Source organism: Ailuropoda melanoleuca, chromosome 11, assembly GCF_002007445.2.
Source record: "Ailuropoda melanoleuca isolate Jingjing chromosome 11, ASM200744v2, whole genome shotgun sequence".
In the NCBI taxonomy this organism is placed as follows: domain Eukaryota; kingdom Metazoa; phylum Chordata; class Mammalia; order Carnivora; family Ursidae; genus Ailuropoda; species Ailuropoda melanoleuca.
Window position 1 is genome coordinate 73,290,598 of NC_048228.1, and position 25,250 is coordinate 73,315,847.

At 36.3% G+C, this 25,250-nt stretch overlaps 1 protein-coding gene across 3 annotated transcripts in view; it reads left to right on the forward strand.

The window, feature by feature from the left end:
* The window catches only part of GABRG1 (gamma-aminobutyric acid type A receptor subunit gamma1), an 83,347-nt gene that overhangs the window by 28,640 nt on the left and 29,457 nt on the right, over positions 1-25,250 (forward strand). For all 3 annotated transcript variants that reach the window (XM_019802303.2, XM_002921754.4, XM_019802302.2), the window contains exon 3: positions 7,423-7,490. In XM_019802303.2, coding sequence (XP_019657862.1) covers positions 7,423-7,490 — 68 coding nt within the window. The remainder of the gene's footprint in view (positions 1-7,422; positions 7,491-25,250) is intronic.

The following is a 25,250-nucleotide window of genomic DNA, read 5'->3' on the forward strand; positions in this document are numbered from 1 at the left end:
TCCCCCGTGCAGGTGGCCCTCCAGCCGCCAGCCGCCAGCCACCCCGAGCATGCTCCCGGAGCTCCCAGTCTCAGCCTCGATCCAGTGAGCACACCGGAGCTCTCGTGAGATGCTTGGTGGTGCACGCTCCCGGCTCACGGACTCAGTCTGCCGTTTCCAGAGTGCGGGTCCGCGGTCCGCCCGCTCCCCGGTGCAGGTGGCCCGCCAGCCGCCCTGCGCGCGCGCTCCTGGAGCTCGCGTTCTAAGTCTGTTGTCTCGCGGGTGCCGTCCGCGAGTCCGCCTGCTCCCCCGTGCAGGTGGCCCGCCAACCGCCAGCCGTCCCGCGTGCGCTCCCGGAGCTCCCTTCTCAGCCTGCTGTCTCAAGCGTGCGGGTCCGCGGTCTGTCCGCTCCCCCTTGCAGGTGGCTACCGCTTCCCGGCGCCCTGACACGGCGGCTCCCTCCCCCTTCTGTTTAGCTTCCGATATCTGTGCGCGGTTTCACGGCTCCCCGCTTCGTACCTCGATACTCAGCGCTGGAGATGTTCATTTGTAGAGATCCAGATGTATCTTCCTGCGTCTCAGGCTGATTCCGTGGATGTTCCTGCGTCTGGTACCTATCCAGCTCAACTCAGGGGACCGGCTGAAAAAGGGGTCCCCTACTCCTCCGCCATCTTAACCTCTCCCCCCAAAAATAATGGAGATTTAGATGTGTTATTTCTTTCCAGAGAGGATTTTAATTAAGTTTCGATAGTAGGGTCAGGTTAATGAAATCGCCTTCATTTGGCTCAAACCGGTGTATTTCCTTTCGTAAAACTTTCCTTTTTCCCAGGGCATAACCATTTGAAGTCTCTCAACAGATAGCCTGAGGTTTGTACTAGGAACCAGTCTCCTTAATGACCCCAGAGATGCTGGAAATAGCTGAAACCTCTCCATATTATTTTAGACACTTAGCAGCTGATTTATATTTGGTTTCTTAGCATCACACTGTGCATATGCACAATTTAAGAATTAGTAAATACCTTGAGGGGAAATTGCATGTAGAATGTCGGATTGAATCCTCTGTTGTTCATTTTATTGCAGGGAAGACTTGGCTGTCTTGACAGCCCTTAACTCCAATTTTGTCTCTCAAGCCCAATGAGACAGATGCAAGTTCTAAGCCACTGTCCTTTTTCAATCACCATTCCTATGCAGTAAAACAGCAAATTCACCAAAGGGGAAAAGTAGCCAGTATAATGCAAAGCTTACATTACTGCATTTACATTCCTTCCAGGAAATTATTGCATCAAATCCTGATTTTGTTAGCTGCTGTGAGATTCTTTCAATAATTTTTTAAAAAATTTTAAATAAATCATATAGTCATGTTCATTGAGATGGTTAATTTGATACCAATTATTCATCGTAAGAAGCAGAAATCTGTACTTCCATTTTACTCATCATACTTCACTATTATTCGTTGATACTCTCTTTTCTTCCTGTAAATAAGTTTCCTGAAAGTAGACAGCACCATATCCCCGGTCACTAAAACAATGCCTGAAGCCTAAACTTAAGGTTTCACTTACTGTTTGCTGAGTGAATATTTGCTGAATAAAAGCCAGTGTATATAATCTTTCTTTATTCCATGTGTAGGTATTTTGACAGTTCTACTTCAACAATTTAGTGTTTTAAGTACATTATTACAGATCAAGATATGGACTTTCAAATTCCACGTACATCTGTGACATCATCACTTTGTTTAATAGTATAGATCAAACATGTCCTAAGAACTGTGATAATCATACTGTGCATAATAGCATTTTATCTGTGCACCTCAGAGTATACATAGTGAATGTCTTACTTGTTGAGGTGCTCTCTGCAGGCATTCCTTTCTGTCCAAAATTTCATTAGCATCTTTACTCTTCATTGATGCTATGAAAACTTATACAATCAACTTACTGAGGACTTCTAAATTTAATGGCAAATTGACATTAAGGTTGTATAATTCCAGTAAATTTTCAACTACTATATATTGAGTCTTTTTCTATTTCTTAACAACTTTTCAGGTAGAGTCTATGGCTTTGCAAGCAATTTTAGTAATTCATATAGTTTGATCTAATCCAGGAATTAATATCTTTTTTTTAAGATTTTTTTATTTATTTGACAGAGATAGAGACAGCCAGCGAGTTAGGGAGCACAAGCAGGGGGAATGGGAGAGGAAGAAGCAGGCTCATAGTGGAAGAGCCTGATGTGGGGCTCGATTCCACAACGCCGGGATCACGCCCTGAGCCGAAGGCAGACGTTTAACTGCTGTGCCACCCAGGCACCCCAGGAATTAATATCTTAACAGAATTAATGCTATCACTCTCCCAGGACACAGAGCAGACGAATGCCATTAGAGAGGGACTTGGTGGTGTGAGGAAGGGAGGTGTGATCTGCTCTTTTATTCTGTTCAACTCTTCTAGATTCCTAGTGATGGGAACATGCAGGAGATACGAAGAGGAATGGTCTTTATGTTCATTTAGTTGGGTGCAGTTAAAACATTTGTCTTGTTAGTTTTCACTTCATTTCCAGCACACATGAACCGGCCCTTGACATACTTTGAGAGGCAGTAGTATAAATAACAAGTTTTATGGGTAGGAGGGTAGGATTGGTTTTTGTTGTTTGTTCATAGGCATTTTATACTGTTTACTTCCTTGACATGGGAAATCGAGATGGTTCTATCTTCCACCCTCCTTAGCTCCTTTCATCAACAAGATCATGCTCCTGGTGTACAACTTTCTTGCATCAAAAAACTGGTGAGATTCCTCTAGCCCAGTCAGTTTCTTTTGATGTGAGTTATTCCCACGAGAAATTAAAATATCCTAAACACACTAAAGAGTGGGCATGCAGGTACTACACTGCTTTTCTTTCTTTAGATCCCATCGTTCCTTTCTAACTTTCTTATACCCCCAATCAGATACAGGAGCAGGGATAGGTTGTTAAGTCTGCTGCCTAAAGAAATGTTTAACTATAGAACAAGAGGCCCAACTTCCATTTTTCTAAGAAGATATTTCCAATAACTTAATTAAATATATGTATAAATTAAGTCATATTAAAATAGATAAAATATATATTAAAATTGTCATATGTATGTGTATTAAATACTTGAAATTGGTTATTTGTTACTGATTATTTGAAATATGGTTAGTATGGCTAAGAAAATACATTTTTACTTTAACTTAATTAATTTCTATTTAAATTTAAGTAGGCATATGTACCATGCATAGTAGCATTTTATCTGTTCATCTCAGAGCATACGTAATAAATGACTTAACTGTTGGAGTGCTTTGTAGGCATTTTTTTCCTATCCAAAACTTATGTTAGTATCGTTTCTGGCTTTCTGTGTTAGTATTTATTGGCTAAAGTATTAGACTGCACTTAAGAACTTATATCCATATGTACCTTTTCATCCATATGTATCCAAATATCTATGTGTCCATGTGTAACCTGTAGAAGGAGAGGGTATTAGTTGACATTCCCCTGTTAGCAAGGCCTGGGAAGAAGTATCTGTACCCAAATGTGATATCTTTGGGATGAAAAACCCTGCTGTCTATTCTAGGGCAAGAAAAACATATCTTCAAATTCTGTATATTATAATGGTAACATATAAATCAGTGGGGTTATTTCTTTTTTTTAATGCTTATTCTGTTACAACAGAATAGACTGTTAAACTAATATTCCAGGATTAGAGATTTTAATTGACCTGAGTTAATTTTTAATTAACCTTATTTAATTAATCTGAATTAATATACAAAAGTAACCCAGAAGCTACATAATCTGCTAAAGCTATCTTAGAGTAATTTGAATGTGTCATCTAAGAAAGCATGGTTAAAAATAATTATGATGAAAGTATTTTAAAAATATGTTTTATTTTATATCTTCTGATTAAAAACTGATTACCCATTTCTACAGTTGGCTGTCTTCAGTTTTGCCTTAGCTACATGGAAGCTGAGTGTGGAAACTTCACTGATCACACTGCTTTCTTCTTTTTAAATTCTTTTTTGCTTCTTCTTACTGTTCTCTGCATTTTCTTTAAGTTGCTTGGAATGTCCATTCTTTCTTATATTCATTCCCACTGAGAGTTTATCTTATATTCTGCTGAGATACTTAAAGCAAAGTACTTAGAACAACAATGCAGAAAGAGGCCTTGCAAATATAATCCAGTGTCCTCTCTACCTGCCTTTCATCTATCAAAAATGTAATTTGCTATGGGAGTACGTTTTTATCCGCCATTGTTATGCTGTTACAAAAAAGGTGATCTTTTTTCTCCATGTGCGTTGAAGAATTAAACGTAGTCTGTGCCCACTTCCTAAATATCATTTAATGAGCCCGTAGTGACAATTCCCTTTCAGTCTCTTTTTTTATTTTTGAATGAAATCTGAAGTTTTCTTTTTTAAATATCACTCAAATCCTCCCATTGAACAAACTCTGTACTGAGAAAATCATAGAGCTAAGAAAATGTACTTACTCTACCAAGGAGCCCATATTTTAAGTGATTTCAGCCACAAGTATTGTTCACAGTGTGAACTGATAAAAGTGGTGATGAGTCATTATTAAGGAACAATGATAGCTTCCTGTTGTTTTCCTCTTTACTGTACATTTTGAAGCATATAATCTCTAGCTGGTGTTTTAAAATTAATCTGAAATATTTTAGTTCACTTTCAGGATTATTTATTCTTTCTTGTGTTTTAGGGCTGACATTTAAAAAACTAGATGAAATACCAGCAGACCCAAGTTATAAAATGGGGTACATAATAACTAAGGAAATACTGATAGTTTGCAAATATATATTTATTAAGTTATTTATTGAATATCTTCATCAATAGCAGTGTTCTACATTGGACTCACTAATGTGATTCTTTTTTTGTCCTATCCCAGATGAACTTGATTTCTGTTGCTCATGAAACATTTCAGTGTGGCTTATGCCCTAATGCAAGAGTTAATACTTTTCTAGTATTATATATTTGTTTCATGATTGGTTAAGGAAATATTGATATCAGGAAATCAAGATAGATGACTCATATCTAAAACTTTCTCTACTATAAATGTGAAAAGTATGTCCTATATATAAAAAATCCCCCATGAATCATTTATTTCTCAGCATAGACAATGTTCAGCCCTTACTATCATGCAATAAAGAGGTGTTCAGTGTTTGTTGATTTATCAGGTGAACTGAAAAAAAAACTAATTAAATAAGTTTGGTAAGTTGCACTTAATTGCTTATAACTGGCAATAAGTATACTTACATATGGAACTAATAAACCTATTTTTTAAATTAATTGGCTTTCATAAAATCCATTCTGTAAATCTAGCTAAAACTAGCTTAATTATATGATAGTTATTGGCTTCAATTCATTGTCAAAAATAAGTAGCAAATAATTTAAGCAAATCATCTCAGAAGTCATCAGCCTAAGTTAAATTATAAAGCCTTCTATAAATCATATGACCTACTTTTATTTAAAGAATCTAATTGTTGGTTAGCAGATTGAATTACATTGTCATGTACTGCATAGGTCTAGAGACCTATGCTTCTGCATACTAAAACTCTTTTTAACAAATCTTATTTACTTTTCTAGCTAAAAAATGTATATATACCATGTAATAAAATCTTTACTTGAAGAAAACCGAACTGTGTAAATATTATTATGCTTTTCTAAGTGTAGTTTGTTTTTTAATTGCAAAAGGTAAAATTAAATATTGTTTTAAAATTATATAAGCACTGTTTTTCAAAATACCTCAAGTTTTCCACTGAATTCTTGCTAGCATGGGAAATCTGCCAGATTGGAAGTTTTCAAGGGGACCTGGGGCTGGATAGAGACTTTGACAGGCAGGCTTAGCTATGTGTTAGAGAGGGAGGTGGTCCTGCCAGGTTGAGCATAATGTCTGGATTGCAAGAATGATAAATATTTGGCCAGAAATGGGCCAGATAAAATTTAGTCAGATAAAATTTAGAAAAGAGAACTGAGTGTTACTAAACATGCCACTTTAGTATAGACACTTTCAATCCACAAGGAGGTTTTTCTGGTTTATTTTGTTTGCATCATCTCTATATAAATCTCTGTGAGATATGATAGGTTTTCTTCTTGAAATGGTTTTCTTCTTTTTGTCTACGTTGTGAACTCTTTACATTCACTCTTCAACAAGTATTTGCTAAATTAATAAATGAAACCTTTATACTTTATTTGGTGGGACAGGGAGAATAAAATGAACTATGTGAAAATATTTTCATAGCAAACAAAAAATCATAATCCAATATGGTGGTATTTCAGGTATTCATAAATCGTGTCATTTGATAAACATTTAAAAGGCTGATCTGCACTACACCTTTTGATAGACTATAAAAATACTGATATACAGTATACACCATTTAAGACTAACTGGGAAAACACAAATGGTTATGTGCAAAACACAACAGACAAAATCCATAGTGACATCTATACAATATACTCTGTGGAATTTAGATAAAAATACACCCAAGTCTGGAGCCAACAAAAACAACCTAAAGGAATGTTGTTAACAGGGGAGAAAGAAGTAAGAACAAATATTTATGACGCTCCTCATAAGAATCAGACCTGAAGGTGGATGTTTTATAGACATTATCTCCTTTAATCCTCATAACCAGGCTTCAAGTCCCATTGTGTGCTAAACATACTTATACTGGTTCACAATAGCTACTTAGATACTGTCCCAACTCTGCATTCAGTGACTTCACATTTGTATCCTTAAACCAGTCATTGTGGGAATATTTACCCATGGATATCGACAAAAGCTACAAATCATGGCTTCCCCCCGACCCACTATGGGAGCAAGGCTGTTAAACAGTTACCAGCACACCACTGATAGGCGCTAAGTAGAATTGCATGATATTTAGGTTCTAATATCCATTCAGATTCTAAAATCCTATCATATTGCAGAAAGCAAACTATCTAGCAAATTTTATTGAATTAACTTCCTTAATTTTAATGAAGGATTTAGATATTTATAACATTTTTAGCTTGTACGTTAAAACATTTTTAGGGGTGCCTGGGCGACTCAGTTGGTTAAGCATCCAACTCTTGATTTCAGCTCAGGTCATGATCTTAGGGTCCTGGGATCAAGCCTCGAGTCAGTCTCCATACTCAGCATGGAGTCTGCTTGGAATTCTCCCTCTCCCTCTGCCCCTTCTCTTGCTCATGCTCTCTCTCTCTCCTTCTATAATTAAAAAAAAATGTTTTCAGTTAAAAATGCTAACTTTTACACACATAATTGATTTGTGAACTGAAAAGACATTTGTGTTTTTGTAATGGTGATGTTTCTTCATTTTCTAATGAGGAATATTTTATTATTTAAATGGTAAATGTTATTTATGAAGATTTATTTAAAGCTAAGATTTATTTAACACAACCTATGATCATATCTTTGACCATTCTTTGTGTTGGTATTTTGCAGTGAGGCCCACAGTAATTGAAACTGATGTTTATGTAAACAGCATTGGACCAGTTGATCCCATAAATATGGTGAGTAATGAATATTAAAAATAATTGTCTGTCATAGAGCTCTTGTGTATATACCTCAATAATAGAATGGTTATGTGACAAATTCTGATAGCTTATCATGAAAGAGTTCAGGGCAACTGTGAAATGACTGTGTGCCAGGTTCAGGGACTAGTGCTAAAATATCCCATATCTAAGAATGTGTTGCCTCTTACTCCAATGTGCTGTGGATGGTAGGAACTATGCTAGGGCATGAAAAATTATCACCTGATTCATCAAGGGTAGATCCCTGAAAAAATCTAGAGAGAGATAACCAGAAGGATTGAGGGAAAAATAGAGAAAGAAAAGGACTTATTGGCAGAGGGGGAGCATGCACAACCTGATAAGATCAGAGGAACTTCTAGCGGTTTCATGACACTGGAACATAAAGTGAAAGTAAGGAAGTAAGGCTGACAGAATGCTTATGGCCCTTATTAAGGAGGGTCTTCTCAGCCATAATAGGAAGCTGTATGTTGTATGAATTGTATCCCCTTATATTAGAGAAATGACTGGAAGCTTTTCATCAGGAGGTTATCACAGGTGAATTTATATTTTTAATAGATCACTCTTTCAACAATGTAGATCGACAAGACCATTAAGAGGGTTAGAGATACCAGTTAAGAGGTTGCTGTAGTCTAGGTAATAGATATTCTATTCTGAGGTAATCCCAAATTCATATTCTGAGGTACTGGAGTTCAGGGCTTCAACATATGAATTTTAGGGGGATACAATTCAGCCCATAACACCATTCAAAGATAATTCTCGAAAATTTGCTGATTTTCTCTTACTTCGTTGATTCATTAGCACAACTGTCAAATAACCCCCTTATTATAGGCCTTAACCACTTTTTTATCTGAACAGCCATCATGCCTAACAATTGCCTGTGTCTGCTGATTCCTACAGTATTACTGTCAGCCCCTGTTTTTCTCTTACTTAATATGATGTTCACATGATTGTCATTAACTTTCACAGCTGCCTGCATTGACTACTGCACTGACAGCATTTTGGCCACACCATAACTGACATCTTTGTCTCATTGCAAATGAATATGAATTGGCTGTAGATATAAGTTGAGTATGAGAATCTGAAATGAGGAGCTCTCAGGACAAAGTTAGAGCAAGAGCAAATATTTGTCAGAAATTAGCTAAACCTCTTGGAGATGGGAACAATAGTCTTAAAGAGAATAAAAAAGGAATAAATATCAGACCTTAAGGAACACATACATTTAAGGACCTGAAAGATAAAGCTGAGGTGGTAAAAGAATCAGCAAGGTTGGCAAGAAAATGGAGGTAAAACAATGGCAAAGAAACCAAGGAAAAAGAGAGTTCCAATACTTTTTTGAGTATTGGCTCTGTCCCAATTGAATTCCTAAACAAACCACTGATTTTTGTAAAGATAAATATTCTATATACCTGTATGTATTAATTTAACATTATGCAAGTATGAAATTTTATAAAGTGATACATTACTAAAATGCTAATTTTCTCCTAAGGAGATTCTTAAAATGTTTAGTTTCCAATTAACCAATGCTTAAAGAAGATAAGCCCATTAGAGCTTATGGACATCTACATTTTCTGAATTGCATATATTTTGTCTTGGGCTCTTGTTTTTAATTTGAATGAATTCATTTTTAAAAATGTGGTCATTAAAGAGAAATAGCATTCAAGGCTGTATTAGTATTCCAGAGATACTTTGACAAGGATGGCTACTGAGAAGCTTGTATGATGATCTTCCTGTATAAAAGTTTCATGGTATTAAGGATTTAGTTTTCCCAGTAGGACAAACTACACACTTGTAACCTTGGCCAGTGATAGTTTTTTAAAAAGCTAATTAAATGAAATTACCATTAAAACTGGTGATACTAAAGCATATACGAGAGAAAAAGACATAGAATACTTGATAGTGTTCATTAAAAGAGAAACATTGTCATACTGGGGATTAATAAGGAGCAGTTTACATAGATGACTGTTTTAACTAAACAATGCAGGAAAATTAGATTTCAGTTTTCTAAAATGAACAAAATTGCTTTGAATATGAGTGTAATCAAGCAAGCAGATTTGAGCGTAATTAAGTAACCAAGAGGATAGGTTTTTTCCCCCCTTAATGATTCATACAATTTAAGTTACTGGTAAGTGACAAAATTAATATATTAGCTTAATGGTTTTTTTTTTTAATTAGCCAAAATCTGGCTTCATGAAAAATGGTTATTTATTTTTAAGCTTGGCTACGTAAAGTAATATCTCTTTAGATTACTGATAAGACCTAAAACAATGTTATTTTATAATAAGATATGTTTTTCCTCGCTTTTTTTCAGGGTCATATTAATGACTTCAATCTTGGTGTCACTATCAAAAAATAGGATATTCAATTATTGAACACTGAATAAATGTATAATTTAGTCAATAAATAGATTAATTCTATAGTTTACATTTTGAGATTTAAATTCAAAATGAATAACAGATGCACTAATGAAGGCTGAACAAGAATAAAGTAATTTAGATAAAGGCTGTTCAACTATGTATGCTATAATTAAAACTCTGAGTTACATATGAGCACTGAGTAATGTATAGAATTGCTGAATCACTAGATTAAACACCTGAAAATAATATAACACTGTATCTTAACTATACTGGAATTAAAACTTTAAAAAACTTAATGATAAAAAAATCTTAAATATAAACAGAACAAAAATATATAATCAGAACTGAAGGCAAAAAAAATGTTAATAGAGGTTATTAGCCTGGGATTAAAATGTTTTTTAACCTCTTAATTTTGGGGGCTTTCGAGAAATTTTATGATTTTACTCTTTTGGGTAAGTGTCTCAGGATAATAAAACAATAGCAGCTTACCCTCTGACTAGCTACTACGACATTCAAGGGGCATAGCAATTCTCTGAATCAAGTCAAAATCAATAACACATCTAGGGAATCCAAGATGAAATTATGGGTAACCTACAGGAAGCTAAAGACAAGGGGAATAAGGGGGCACCTGGGTGGCTCAGTCGGTTAAGAGTCTGACTTCGGCTCAGGTCATGATCTTGGGGCCCTGAGATTGAGCCCCAAGGCAGGCTCCCGGCTCAGCAGGGAGTCTGCTTCTCCCTCTCCCTCTGCGCCTCCCGCCTCGTGCTCTCTCTCTCCCTCCCTCTTTCTCTCAAATAAATAAAAATCCTTATATATAAAAAACACATAGGGGAGTAAGTACAGAAACAGTGATAGATGAAAATTCCTGGTATAACTTGGAGGGAAAGGCCAAGCAGGCTCTGCACGAGATGGTAGAAATGGACCAGGCAATTGTGTAGGCACGCACCATGACCTCCCTAGAAGACACATTGACCATTGTCACTGCAGACCACTCCCATGTCTTCATCTTTGGCAGGTACACCCCCCTGGCAACTCTATCTTTGGTCTGGCCCCCACAGTGAGTGATACAGACAAGAAGCCCTTCACTGCCATCCTGTATGGCAATGGGCCTGGCTACAGGGTGGTAGGCCATTAGCAAGAGAATATCTCCATGGTGGACTATGCTCACAGCAATTACCAGGTTCAGTCTCCTGTGCCCCTGAGCCATGAGACCTATGACAGGAAGGACGTAGTAACCTTCACCAAGGGTCCCATGGCATACTTGCTGCATGGCATCCAGAGCAGAACTACGTTCCTTCATGTGATAGCTCATGTGGCCTGCATCAGTGCCAACTATGATCACTGTGCCTTGGCCAGCTTGGCAGGTAGCCCCTCTCCAGGCCCCCTATTCCTCCAACTAGCTCTGCTCCCCTTGGGCATGCTATTCTGAGGGCCCAGAGCCTGGGCACCCACCAACCTATGACAGATGGCCAGCCTTCCTCTTTGAGCACTGCCCACAGTGTGGGAGCCCACACCTCAAGGGCCAGGTAGGTGAGGGGTCCTCATGGCCTGTACAGCTGCCAGAAAGAGGACCCAGGAAACCAAAGACTGCTGCCTGTCTCACTCCCCTCTGGAATCCCCCACTGAGGCCCAACCAGTTCCTGGCCTTTAGCCGCTGCTCCCTCCCTGCTTCCCCTTTGGCCAACAGAGTAGCTTTCTCATGGGTAGGTGGAAAACACAGACTTCAGAAATTCTCAAAGCATCTTATTTTTCTAGCAAACATATTTTCCAGACCTGGAGGTCCTGGAGCTTCCATGGAACATTCCAGACCTAACCTTTCCACTCCCTTCCCCTCTGGAACCATCGGGCCCCACATGCTCATGTCTCTACCTGCAGAGGGGACCAAGTCCTTCTCTGCAGGGTGGGGGTTTGCTCCCTCACTCATTCGAAGGCCTCCCAGGGCTCCCAGAAAGTAAACTCCCTGGACCGGCCATCCAACCCCAGGGTGGCAAGGCTGGGAAGAGCAGCCTGGAGAAGCAGATACTTCCCAGCTCTCAGTATGCATGTCCACTCCTCTCTGAAGTAACACTCCTGTTTGGATGGATGAAATTATTTTTCTCTTTTTGGTGTTGGTTAAAAGGGAACACAAAACATTTAAATAAAACTTTAAAAAAAAACCAACCTTTCTTAATATTTCTGGCAATAAAAAAAAGAAAGAAAATTACAGGTATAATTTGAACATGGGTTTACTTATAGAAACTGGTACACCCTTATATAGTTCAATATTAAGAGATTACTGATATGAGCTTGGAAAGCATGGACCCAGAGAGGGAAGCAAACTCAACTTCATGGATGGATCCGAGGACGTTATGCTAAACAAAGTAAGTCAGTCAGAGAAAGATAAATACCACATGATTTCACTCATATGTGGAATTTAAGAAACAAAACCAATGAGCAAAGGGCAATAAAAGAGACAGAGAGGCAAACCAAGACACAGACTCTTAGCTAGAGGGAACAAACTGATGGTTATCAGAGAGGAGGGGGAGGAGGGATGGGGGAAATGGGTGACGGGCAGCAGGTGTTGTATGGAAGTAATGAATCACTCTGTTGTACACTTGAAACAAATATTACACTGTAGGTCAACTAGTTGGAATAAAAACTAAAAAAAAGAATGAGGTCCCAGTTCATGTCTGAAGAACTTTATATCATTCTAACTGCCAGAGTGATACATCACACAGTCCTAGAGTAGAACTGCATAGATTCTTCCTGCATTAAATTACAATTTATCTTGGTAATGGAAGCAGAGCAGAGGAATCAGGGCACCAGTTATGAGGAGCACAACTTAGAAAGTTGCTGGGGCACTAGCTGGGCTGGACTCCAAAACAACTACTGGCTGGAGATGACTACAAGAGGGTCAGCAGTACACAAACAATTAAGTAAACTTAGCAAAAACCAGAGAGAGAGAGTGCAAGCACAAGCAGGGGGAGGGGCAGACAGAAGGAGAAGCAGGCTCCCTGCCAAGCAAGGAACCCCATGTGGGGCTTGATCCCAGGGTCCTGGGACCATCACTTGAGCTGAAGGCAGATGCTAAAGGATTGATCCACCGAGGCGTCCCAAAGCAAAACACTCTTAAACAAAAGTATATGTAGAACTACAAAGTCATAAACATGATTTATTATGGACTGGAAATGAAGGATTTTCCCAGCAATCAAATTTTGTTCCATTCATTTAAGTGGATCGGCCACGTATCAAGTGTGTGTGGGGGGGTGAGGGGGGTATAGTTAATAATCTGCATGAAAATGGTGAGGGCTGACTTTTAAGTCTTTTTTTACTTTATCTTATCACTCATTTTTTTAAAATGTTTTTTTTATTATATTATGTTAGTCACCATACAGTACATCCCTAGTTTCTGATGTAAAGTTCGATGATTCATTAGTTGCGTATAACACCCAGTGGNTTTCTTTATCCCTTTCTTCCCCTACCGATCATCCTAGTTCTTATGTTCCATAGATGAGAGAAATCATATGATAATTGTCTTTCTCTGCTTGACTTATTTCACTTAGCATTATCTCCTCCAGTGCCATCCATGTTGCAGCAAATGTTGAGAACGTTCTTTCTGATAGCTGAGTAATATTCCATTGTATATATGGACCACAACTTCTTAATCCAGTCATCTGTTGAATAAACTCCTCAGATATATAAGTTGTGTTTAAACATTCTAGATATATTGAGAAAGCTGGTGCCCACACAGAGATTTTTCTTCAAGAATTTCTTACATTGCAAGGAACACGTTTTTTCAATATCTCATGCAATTGGTGTAAATGTTCAACTGGTTTCTCTCCCTCTCTCTCTCTGTCATTCTCTCTCTTTTTTATCACTGCTGCTTCTAGATTCAAGGAGATAATGCCTTAGGCATAGCTTCTACATATCAAAGAAATGCTGTTTATTCCTTTTACTATATTAACAGGAATTAGTCACTCCTTGCCAAGTACATTAAGTTAAGGAATTAATGAAACAGCAAAAGCATGGGAAAAAATATATATATATAGGAAAATATATATATACTTTTGTATCTGGATAATTGACCTGAATATGCTAATGGAGGGAAGACAAAGGATTTTTGTTTTCTTGGCTGTGATGAATTAAAGTACTTGAAGAAATGCATTTATATTTAAAGATTTTAAGTTTATTTGCTTGGTTTGTACAATATTTTAAGGCTTGTTTCCATGGATTTAATTTTTTTTATTTCTGCATATTATGTTAATTTTCTTGGCATTAGATACTCTAAAATCTATTTCTTTTTGCAAGCTTCATCTTAAAACAGCCATAAAATTTAGGTACTTTTTGATTTAACACTAGCAGAGATAAAATTAAAAATTTTACACGGATGAGTGTTATTTTCATCTCTATGCTTCTTTGATCCAGCATGCTCATTTACCCCATAAATAGGAAGTTAAAGTTCCAAGATTAGGAAATTAAATTAACCTCTGAATCTCTAAAACTTATTAAAATAATTTTATTATTTCTTGATGTAAACAAATAATTTTAATTTTTGTGGTTTTGTTTGTCTTACATTTATTTGCTACCTGTATTGTGACAGTTGGTGCATTGGCTGCTAAGTTATAAAAGATACGACCTCCTTCCTTCAGAGAAGCACAACACCTAATAGGGAAGATGGCTAAAAAATGCAAATCAGATCAAAACAGCAGGCGAAATGCCAGGAAGAATGCCATGTATGAACCCATATTTGTTTTAAGTTACAAATGGTGACCCTATGCTTTTTTTTTTCTTCTGATTTTGATTCAGTAATTCTCATCAGGAACTTGGAATCAGAATGTTGAAATGCTCTTCAAAAACTTCTGGTCAACCAAGTTTGGTGGCGATTGCCTGAAGCCATTTTCAACAACCAATTTAGTGGAAATTAAGTGGGATTAAATTAAAGTAACAAAAACACCTATAGCTCAGAAGAATTTTTATGAGGAAAGGTCATTGAAAGACATCATGTCCATTTAGGCTTTATCCTTGTTTATGTTTAAAACATCTTTAAAATTAATTTCTAACATTTTATAACATTCTCATGATCAACAATGTTCTCATGATCACTGGGCTTTAGAGCTCAGGATGATCATAGTAATGATCTTGCCTAGTGCCTTCATTTTTCCAGTGAGACAGAATAAGTGACTTGATCAGCATTATATTCTAGAAAGTCACAGACTTGGAACTATGGTATGATTTCCAGATTCCATCCAACCAGTGTTTTTCACACTACATCACAACTCACTACAATACTCTCTTTCAATGTATTGGTAATCATTTTGTTGATTATCTGACATGTATTTAAAATTGTGCCTATAATTAAAAGACAACACCTTATTTCTTATTCAATGTGTTATTTTTATATTTTTTAGTGAAAAGGATTTTAACAAAATATTAAAGTTTTAGGTCTTAGGTTGGCAGTGAATTTGAACTAACATCAATTGCTCTGCAATTTAATTAAAATGTGAAGGAGAAAAAAACTTGTTGAAATGTCTTGACATTTGGGGTTTTGCTATTATGGAAATTATGACAAATTTCTATAATGGAAATTCTGCAAATTGTGTGCTAAACCTTGGATTTTCTCATAAGACCACTAAGCTTTGTGATATGCACAATTATATCCAAGCTACTGAGTTAAACACTGAAAGTCAGTGTTTCTAAAGCAGTACAAACAATACCATTTGAACAGCAGACTGACAGTGTCAGAAAATTCATTTTCTGCATTAAGAATATGGACAATAGAAAGAATCTATAAGGTGGTAATTAGTATAAGTAATTTAAAGCACGAGACCTGCAGATTCTCTCTAAATATATCATTTCCAAATGTATTGTTCCATCTTGCTTAGACAGAAAGACAAATTTTAACAGCAAGAAATGTTTTTTTCAGTCTTATTGAGGTAAAATTGACAAATAAAAATTGTATATATTTAAGGTGTATCACTTGATGTTTTGATATACATATACCTTCAGAAGTGATTACCATAATAGAGCTAATTAACATATACTTCACCTTACATAGTTACCTTTTTCTTTTTCTTTGTGTGTGTGTATACGTGTGTGTGTGTGTGTGTGCGTGTGTGTGTGTGTGTGGTGAGAGCTCCTAAGATCTATCCTTTTTTTTTTTAGATTTTATTCATTTATTTATTTGGTGGGGGAGAGAATCTGAAGCAGGATCCACTCTGAATAAGGAGCCCAATGTGGGGCTTGATCCCACAAATGCAAGAACATGACCTGAGCTGAACCAAGAGTCAGATGCTTAACCGACTGAGCCACCTAGGCATTCTGAGATCTATCCTTTTAACAAATTTCAAGTATACAAATATTGAGGAATATATTTTTAATACAGTGTAACTTCAGATGCAGGAATACTTGTCACATTCAGACCACAGAGCAAAGAATAGCAATCTAGCACTGAACCAATCAATGGCAAATGTTGCCCATGTAGATGGAACACAGATGGTTCATCGGTGATAGGGCTTCTCTAGAAAGCAGTCTTCACTTGAGTTAAGATCATCTGTTGCAGAGAATTCTTTACCATGCTTTTAATAGTAACCATGAATATTATTTCTTTCCAGATGTCATGCTGTGTATTTATAGGTTCCCCATTTAGAATGTAATCTTCTCTAACATATTACGGAGGTAACAGTATTTGACTTGTATTTGTATAACTCTAGTTTAGATCATAGACCTGTAACTATGAATTAGTTTAGATCATAGGTGTGTGTAACTATGAACTCAGCCATGAGTTTATGAAAGTTTGGCCTAATAATTCAAGTGCATTATAGATGGCAGGGATTAAAATATATGTATAGTCCATTTATCCCATAAACAACTATTTATTGTCTTTTATATGCCAGACCCTATTTTTAAGAGTTGAGGTTACAGGTCTTATTCTGCTTTTTGTTTGTTTATTCATTTGTTCTGTTTTTTAGATTCCACATATAAGTGAAATCATATGGTATTTGTCTTTCTCTGTCTGGCTCATTTCACTTAGCATACTTCTAGGTCCATCCATATTGTCACAAATGGCAAGATTTCATCCTTTTCATGACTGAGTAACATTCCATAGTGTGTTGTGTGATATACACACATATCTCACATCTTCTTTATCCATTCATCTATCAGTGGACACTTGAGCTGCTTCTATATCTTGGCTATTGTAAATAATGCTGCAATAAACGTAGGGGTGCACATATCTTTTCAAATTAGTGTTTTTGGTTGTTTTGTTTTGTTTTGCTTTGGTTTTTTTTTTTTTTTAGTAAATACCCAGTAGTGGAATTATTGGATCATTATGTATTTCTATTTTTAATTTTTTGAGTAAGTGCCATAACATTTCTTCAGTGGCTATAGAAATTCCCACCAATAGTGCACAAGTGTTGCCAGAGGGGAGGGATGTAGAGGTTGTGCAAAATGGGTAAAGGGGGCAATGGGAGATTGTCTTCCAGCTATGGAATGAATAAGATATAGGAATAAAAGGTACAGCAAAGGGAATATAGTCCACAGTATTGTAATAGCGTTGTGTGGTGACAGAAGGTAGCTACCCTTGAGGTGATCTGAGTATAACACATAGAATTGTTGAATCACTATGTTATATGCTTGAAACTAATGTAACATCGTGTGTCAATTATACTCAATTAAAAGATAAATAATAAAAGAAGAATGCTTGATTAAAAAAAGTTCAGATTATAGTATTGAATAATCAATACAATAATTTGTCCTTATGGAACTTACATTCTAGTTGGTAGGCACTACAAAATAAGTAAATATATAACATATGAAGTGTTAATGAATGAAATAAAGAGAAATGAGGGAAAGCACATGATAGGAAGGGTCAGGATGGTGGTGAAGTTTTAGCGTATGTAGTAGGAAAGCATCACTCATTAAGTGACATTTGAATAGAAATCAGCAGTGTTAAAGGAGAAAGTCAGGCAGACACCTGGAGAGTGATTTGCCAGAGGAAATAGCATGAGCAAAGGCTCTGAGATAAGAATGTACATGGAACAGCAACAAGAACAGTAATGTTTGTAGTAAAATTAACAAGGGTTAAAAGAGGTAGGAGAAGTTGGTTTAATTAGGGTTCAGATCATCTGGAGTCCTTAATACATTGAAAGGTTATTGGGATTTTTTGTCTGAATGAATATGACAATGTGATAGAACAGTGTTGATCAGTGGAGTGATAAGATATGACTTAATATTTTCAGTGAGACCATTATCCTTCTGAGTGAAGAATTAACTATAGGAATTCAATTGTGGAAGCAGGGAAACAAGTTACAAGTAATTGGAATAAACAAAGAAAAAGTTGATGATGGTGAAACAAATAATAATTTATCAGGATCTGTAAGTAACTTGAAAGTGGTGATGCCAAGATATTTTGAAGACCAGATGTGGAATTATAGAGAAAAAGAGGAATCAGGAATGACTCCAAGATTTTTTTCACCAAGAACTTGGAAGGATAAAGTTGTTTAATGAGATCAAGAGTTCTGTTTTGAAATTTTAAGGTTGAGGTGTCTATTAGCTATCCAAATGAAAACTTTAAGGAGGCAGTTACACATCCAAGTTGGGATTTCAGGGGAAGTATTTGCACTTGGAATATAGGCTTCAGGCTCTATACATGATACTTAGTCATGAGATTGGATGAGATTATCTTGGGAGTGAAGAGAGGGGAACTGAGTGTTTGTTATTAAACTGGAGCACTGCTTTGCCAAGGTACGTGGAAGATGCAGGGGAATTAGCAAAGGAGACTGAGAAGGAATGCACTGAGGGAGAAGGAAAACAAGACTCAGTTGGTATCCCAAGTTTTGAGTGGGCCAAATATTTCATGAAACAGAAATTGATTAACTGATTCAAATTCTGCAAATGAGCTAATAATATGAATATTTATAGCTTTGCAGAAGCTAGCAAATTTTTATGACTTAGATAGAATCTTGGTATTGGAACTTGCTGTCTCTACACATGAAGAAATTTCCTCAAAAATAAAACTATGTCCATAAAATGTTCATGTCTTCTGGAGGAGGCATTACATGGCTATGTTTTATAATCTTTGTAAATTGGAATGTTTGCAAAGGCCCTATTGCCCCCTTTTTAAAATGAGAAGTCTTTCCTTCATTATTATGACCATAATATTATAGAATGCTTACTATGTGTGAAATCATTGTTTTAAGAAATTTACATTAAATATAAGCAAGAACTTTATGTACTATAGACTTGAGAAATTTACTCAAGGTCACCTGAAAATTGTTATAGTCAGAATTCAAACCCCAGAAGTCTTCCCAATAATAGTATTCACCCCTAATCACTGCACTAGACTGTCCCCCTTTAAATGCAGTCTCTCCTCATAGGCTCAGAATAGTCCAACTACCCATACTGAGAAGAATTTGGATTTATCTTGACTATATGTCAGCTTCTTCACTTGGGTGCTTTTCTCCAGCCATTTATGTTTCTGTCTTTGTGCTTGATGCAGTGCTATGGTGAATCTAGAAAGCCTTTCTTTTGCCTTCCAGGTTGTCTTTGTTTCTCACTTCAGCTCCCTCTGTTGCAGATGCCACACAATTCATGTGCATATCCATTCCTCTTTTTTATCCATCTCAGAAAAGCGGGGAGACAGTAAACATCCTTTTGATGCCTATGCATTTGGGAAGTTCCTAGAATTTTTTCAAGAAATTGTCCTTCCCAGTGATATTTGGTATCAATAGGCCATAATTTTGATGAAACTTCTCAAGGCACGCATAAAGGTGGAAAGTTAAATTCACAAATTTATAAATGCTTAGAAGACCTTATTGTTTAAAATTTCAAGATCTGAAGTAACAGATTTCTCATGGTAGACTGATAGAAAGAGATATTATTGACATGTCCAAGATTTTTCTCATCCTAGCAGTAGATGCCCTGGAAGAGGACAGCCACACCTCTTATTCTCCTATGAATGGTACAGGGAATTGGCAATATCATATGTTTGATCCCATGCAGTAATCTTAAGGCAGGTAACATTCTGGAATTACTTTGCAAAACATATGACATAAATAAACATAAATTGTATGACTTAATTTGGGAGTCTTCCAGTTGAAAAATAGAATTCCAAATTTTATTACCTTTATGCAAAGCCAAAGTTGAATCTGAGAACTTCTTAACAAGCGGATATCTGTGTGGGGAAAAAAAATGGTCATCTATATGTTCTGGAGCATATTTGATGTTTGAAAGGACCTAAAAATCTCCTACTTCTATCCCTATGTAGGCATTCTGAATCCACTGACAAATAGGCATAGAAGACAGGCAAACAAACCTTTCTAATCAGTAATTGAAGTGAGGATGTAGAATAGGGTTAGGGATGTGGACTCATGGCTTTGCCAGCGCTCCTGTGCATCTACTGACTCCAACTTTCCATTAAGACTTTGAGAGAGTTTATTCAAATCAAGTTTGGAGTTCGGAGAATGAAAAAGAGAATAATTTATTAAGAAATGATTTTTTTATATATTGCATTTAGCCAATTGAGAAATATGGAACAGACTTCTCTGAGAGGTAGAGTGAGTAAGAGATGGGACAAAATGAAGAGCATAGATTTACATAGAAATATGAGCTGGGGAAATATGATTCTTCCTACCACAAAAATCAGTCATTTTAATTTGTCTAGCAAAAACGCAGATGCTTAATTTTTTAAGGCTTCCTGAATCGATGTATGGCCATTCCTACTGTTATAGCTCTGTAATGGTCTATTTTATGTGTCCACTTGGCTAAGCTGTGGTACTGAGGTATTTGCCTAGATGTTGCTGTAAAGACATTTTTTAGATGTGAGAATTAGCCGACTTTGGGTAAATCAGCTCATCCTTTGTAATGTGGACGGGCTTCATTCAATCAGGTAAGGCTTTATGAGAAAAGACTGAGGTCCCTCATGGAAGAAGAGCTTCTGCCACCAGTCTGGCCTCTGAATCAAGACTGAAACATTGATTCTTCTCTGTTCTTCAGTCTGCTGGCCTGCCCTCCAAGATTTTGCCTTTGAGGTCTCCACAATTTCCTGAGTCAAACTTTAAGATAAATCTATCTACTCTGTCTGTCTGTCCATCCATCCACCCATCCATCCATCTTATGGCTTCTGCTTCTCTGGAGAACCCTGACTGAAACAGGTTCATAAGGATTGTTCCCACCCCAGATTTTAGGTTACTTATTATATACATCTAGAATCTAACTCTATCTTCTCTAGTATATTATACACTTTTTAAGGGCTGGCAATTTTTTTTATTTGTATCCTTTGTAGGGTTTAGCTTTCTGTGATTATTTAAGTTTGGTGTTTTATCTTTGAAATTGTATATTGAATATTATAGAATAAATATCTAATAGGAAATGTATGATTAAGTATGGTGCATAAAATTAACACATGAAGTATTAGGGCTTTCAGTTCATGATACTCAGTTCAGCAATGCATGGAGATGGAGCTGTGTCTAGGTTCCAGAGTCAATTATTGGTAATTGGTAATTTTAGATAATTGTTTTCAAAAACTCTTCCAGATATAGAATTTTTTGTATATCTGAGGAATGCACAGTCCCTGGTGGACAGAAAATACATGACGTTTTTCATTATATGACTTACAGTCTTTTTTCATTATGCTCTATATTTTACTACCTTTACTTCCTCCCCACTTTTATTATTTGACCCCAGCATGTATCTGAATTTCACATATGCTTCAGGGGTCAGGCTAAATACAACTTCTGTCATATAGTCTTCCTTAAGTTTCTCTAGGTGAAAATAACCTCTACTATTTCCATTTCTCTTCAACTGTACCTTTCCTAAGTTTTATTAATTTCTAATTTGTATTTTATGTGTAGTATATTCATAACAGGTGGGATCCATTTTCATCTTTGTAAACTCAGAACAACATAGAAGTAACTTAAACACTGAAAAATATTTGTTGAAAAGTTAATTGATGAGTGCACATGATTTTATGTTCTTTTAGCAATTTACATTTAGAGACAAAAAAGTAAGAGCCCAAAAGTTTGGTAACTGAACCCAAGATTCATGTCTACTTTTTAAATATCTCTCAGTGTTTTTCTAGATTGATTCAATGGTTTATCCTGACATATCATCTTTGCTCCTTATCTCTTTTTCTATTTGAAAAATAGAATAACACCAAGATTTTTCTTACCATATTGTGATAGTATCAAGAACTGGTGCTTTTATAATAACTGAGGCAAAGTGGAGCAGCTACCTATGAACTTTTACCACTCAAGCGATTTGTACTGTGGATTAGCTATGCCTGCACCCTTTCTCTACACGTCCATGGCCTTAGTATCTAATGTACTGTAAACCATTATTTGGCCCAGCATGCTATTTTGGCCACAGGAATAGCTAGTTTAGGGAGAGATTAATGACAAGGTGTGAAGACCAGATCAGGATCAAACAAAATTCATGATGCAATTATGCACCTATATTAATTACTTAGGTAGGTCTGCATTTTGTGTGAAGTTTCTTCCATCAGTAGAAAGACAATAATGTTGAATGAACTAGTTCTATTACATGTGAGACACAGTGCATTATTGCAAGTCTGACCATGTTGTAAGAAGAATATGGGACACACACTTCCATCAACTATGTTTTGATTTGATTGAGTTAGACATCAAGATGACTCACTTCTTCACTTTTATTCACTAATGCTGTTTTCTCAGCTAACTTGCAAGAAAAGTGTCATAATGTACATTGGATCTTGACTGTTAAACGCACTGTTCCTTCCTTATTTCAAAATGCTTGTACTGGAAGCTATTGTACTTGTTGTCCTGAGTGAATGGACATTCCTTTTCATGTTTCTTTTGTATATTTCTTATGCAGATAATTAAAACCTCTAAATAAGAGCATGAAGAAAAATAACACAATTTGATCATTTTCTGGAAGTTATACTAATATAAATGAGTAAACAAAATTGGAACTTTGGATTACATATAAAATAGCACAGCAAACTTATCTCAGTGAAGCACTTATTAAGGATTAGCAATTGAAAAGAGCTTGGAAGTATTCACATCTGCAAAGGGTTTAGGAAGGTTGGATTATCAAGACACATGCTCTATATCTTTCTCTTCTTGGTCCTAGACTGAGGGAATAATTATGGGTAGAAAAATTTTCCCATTTCCCCCAAGACTTTCTGCTCAAAGAGCTTACTCTTAAGAAATCATATTTTTTTTAAGATTTTATTTATTTATTTGACAGAGATGGAGACAGCCAGTGAGAGAGGATACACAAGCAGGGGGAGTGGGAGAGGAAGAAGCAGGCTCACAGCAGAGGAGCCTGATGTGGGGCTCGATCCCATAACGCCGGGATCACGCCCTGAGCCGAAGGCAGACGCTTAACCATTGTGCCACCCAGGCGCCCCACTTTTAAGAAATCGTAACTCTTGGGGCGCCTGGGTGGCTCAGCCATTAAGCGTCTGCCTTCGGCTCAGGTCATGATCCCAAGATCCTGGGATCAAGCCCCACATCAGGCTCCCTGCTCTGCGGGAAGCCTGCTTCTCCCTTTCACACTCCCCTTGCATGTGTTCCCTCTCTCGCTGTCTCTGTCAAATAAATAAGTAAAATCTTAAAAAAAAAATCATAACTCTTTCAATGGAGATTAACACTTTATCAATAGGTATTCTAAAAAAGATCCTGTCAGTTGCTAAGCCGATTCAAAGCTGCTTGCTAAATCCCACCTCTATATATTGTTAGTTCCCTCTCAAGTGCAGTCTTTAATGTCCTATTAGTTAGGAACACAGCAGCCAAGTATCATCAGGTAGCATGATGCTCTCTTTGACAACCAATGTTGGATCTTTGCCAAGCCATAATCCTGGCAGGTATGTAAGCCTCATCCTTTATCTTAAGAAGTTTCTACTGTTTGATTCCATACAAAAGTACAAAGTAATTCTGCCACATGTTATTAAATACTCTTTTTTAGGGTCCACCGTAGAATGAGTATAAGGCTTCCTTCTATTTGCACTTACTATTAAAATCAGAAACTATGTCATTAACACACATTACAATGCTAGACTCTGAATGGTTAATTATTTGTGTCAGTTGAAGGGTTTGTTTTGATAAATCATAATTTATTCCAAAGAAAAGATATCTGGCCTAAGAAGCAGGAGGTCAGAATAAGGGTTAAAGATAACTGTTTTAAAGCCATCCAAGGATTTTCCACAAGATTAAGGGAGAAATTACAACAGTGGTATTTTATATGAAGGCCCACTGGCCCACCTAAATGCATGCCAATCCATTAATATTACTAAATAAGATGATTAAGCATCTATAGGATAAATATATTCATTATTATGTATTATGAGATATATTTTGCATTATGACTCAGCTTGAGTTATGAACAGTACATCAGCAAGTTGGTGGCTACGGAATGTATAGAGCTTACCTGATTGCAAAAGTACCTTCAGCCTCTATTCCACAGCACAAGTTGATTCTGTGCCATTCCAAACGAAGTTGGAAAAAACTAAATTTTAGTCATCTCTCTCTCTAAATTATTCTGGCAAACTCAAGGCAATCAAGACTATGTCAGGAGGGGATCATGATGCAAGTGTGTTTGTGCTTAAGGACTTCATGTCTTCACTTCCATGCAAAACAGTGACACACAGTAAAGGCTAAATATATGGATAGATTATTGAACGATCACATATTACATTATAATATGGACAAATTATTCATAGTAATTTATCTAGTAATTTATCTATTTATATTGCTTAATCCCTTCAGAAAGCACACCTCATTCTCAACTGCATAATGTCTAGGCCTTTGTTGGATTTTAAATAATTATTAATATGTGTGTGCCTTTTCCAAATTGCAACATGGTTCATCCAATGTTGGTGATGATCCTTAAACACGATCAATAAGATGATGGTGTTTAAGGATACAAACTTGTAATTAGTATTTACTACTTATAAGTAGCAAATAAGCCAAAGAGATCTAGTGCATAGTATAATGAATATAGACAGTAATGTAGCATAATTATGTAATCTGATAGATATTGCTACAATGTCAGATTATAGTATATAAATGTATCAAAGTAACTTTATGTATGCTGTATGTTGTACATCTTAAAATTATGTAATGTTACATGTCAAATTTATTCAATAAATAAATAAAAAGTAAAAAAACCCAAAATACATAAAAGAAGGTTTTCCTTTCTAGTCTATATTCCTTCTCTATTCCATTTCCTCTATATTCTAGTCAAGTAAATTATAATTATAAATATTTTGCCTGGAAACTAGGATTTGCTACAACTTCTCTATTAACAAGTTGGCTCCAGTCTGTTTATTATTCTCCTTACCTTTTTTCAAATCTTCATTCATTTGTTAAACTCCCAATACACTTCCATTTCTTATACTAAATATGTCCATTCAGGTAAATTGGCCAATTGA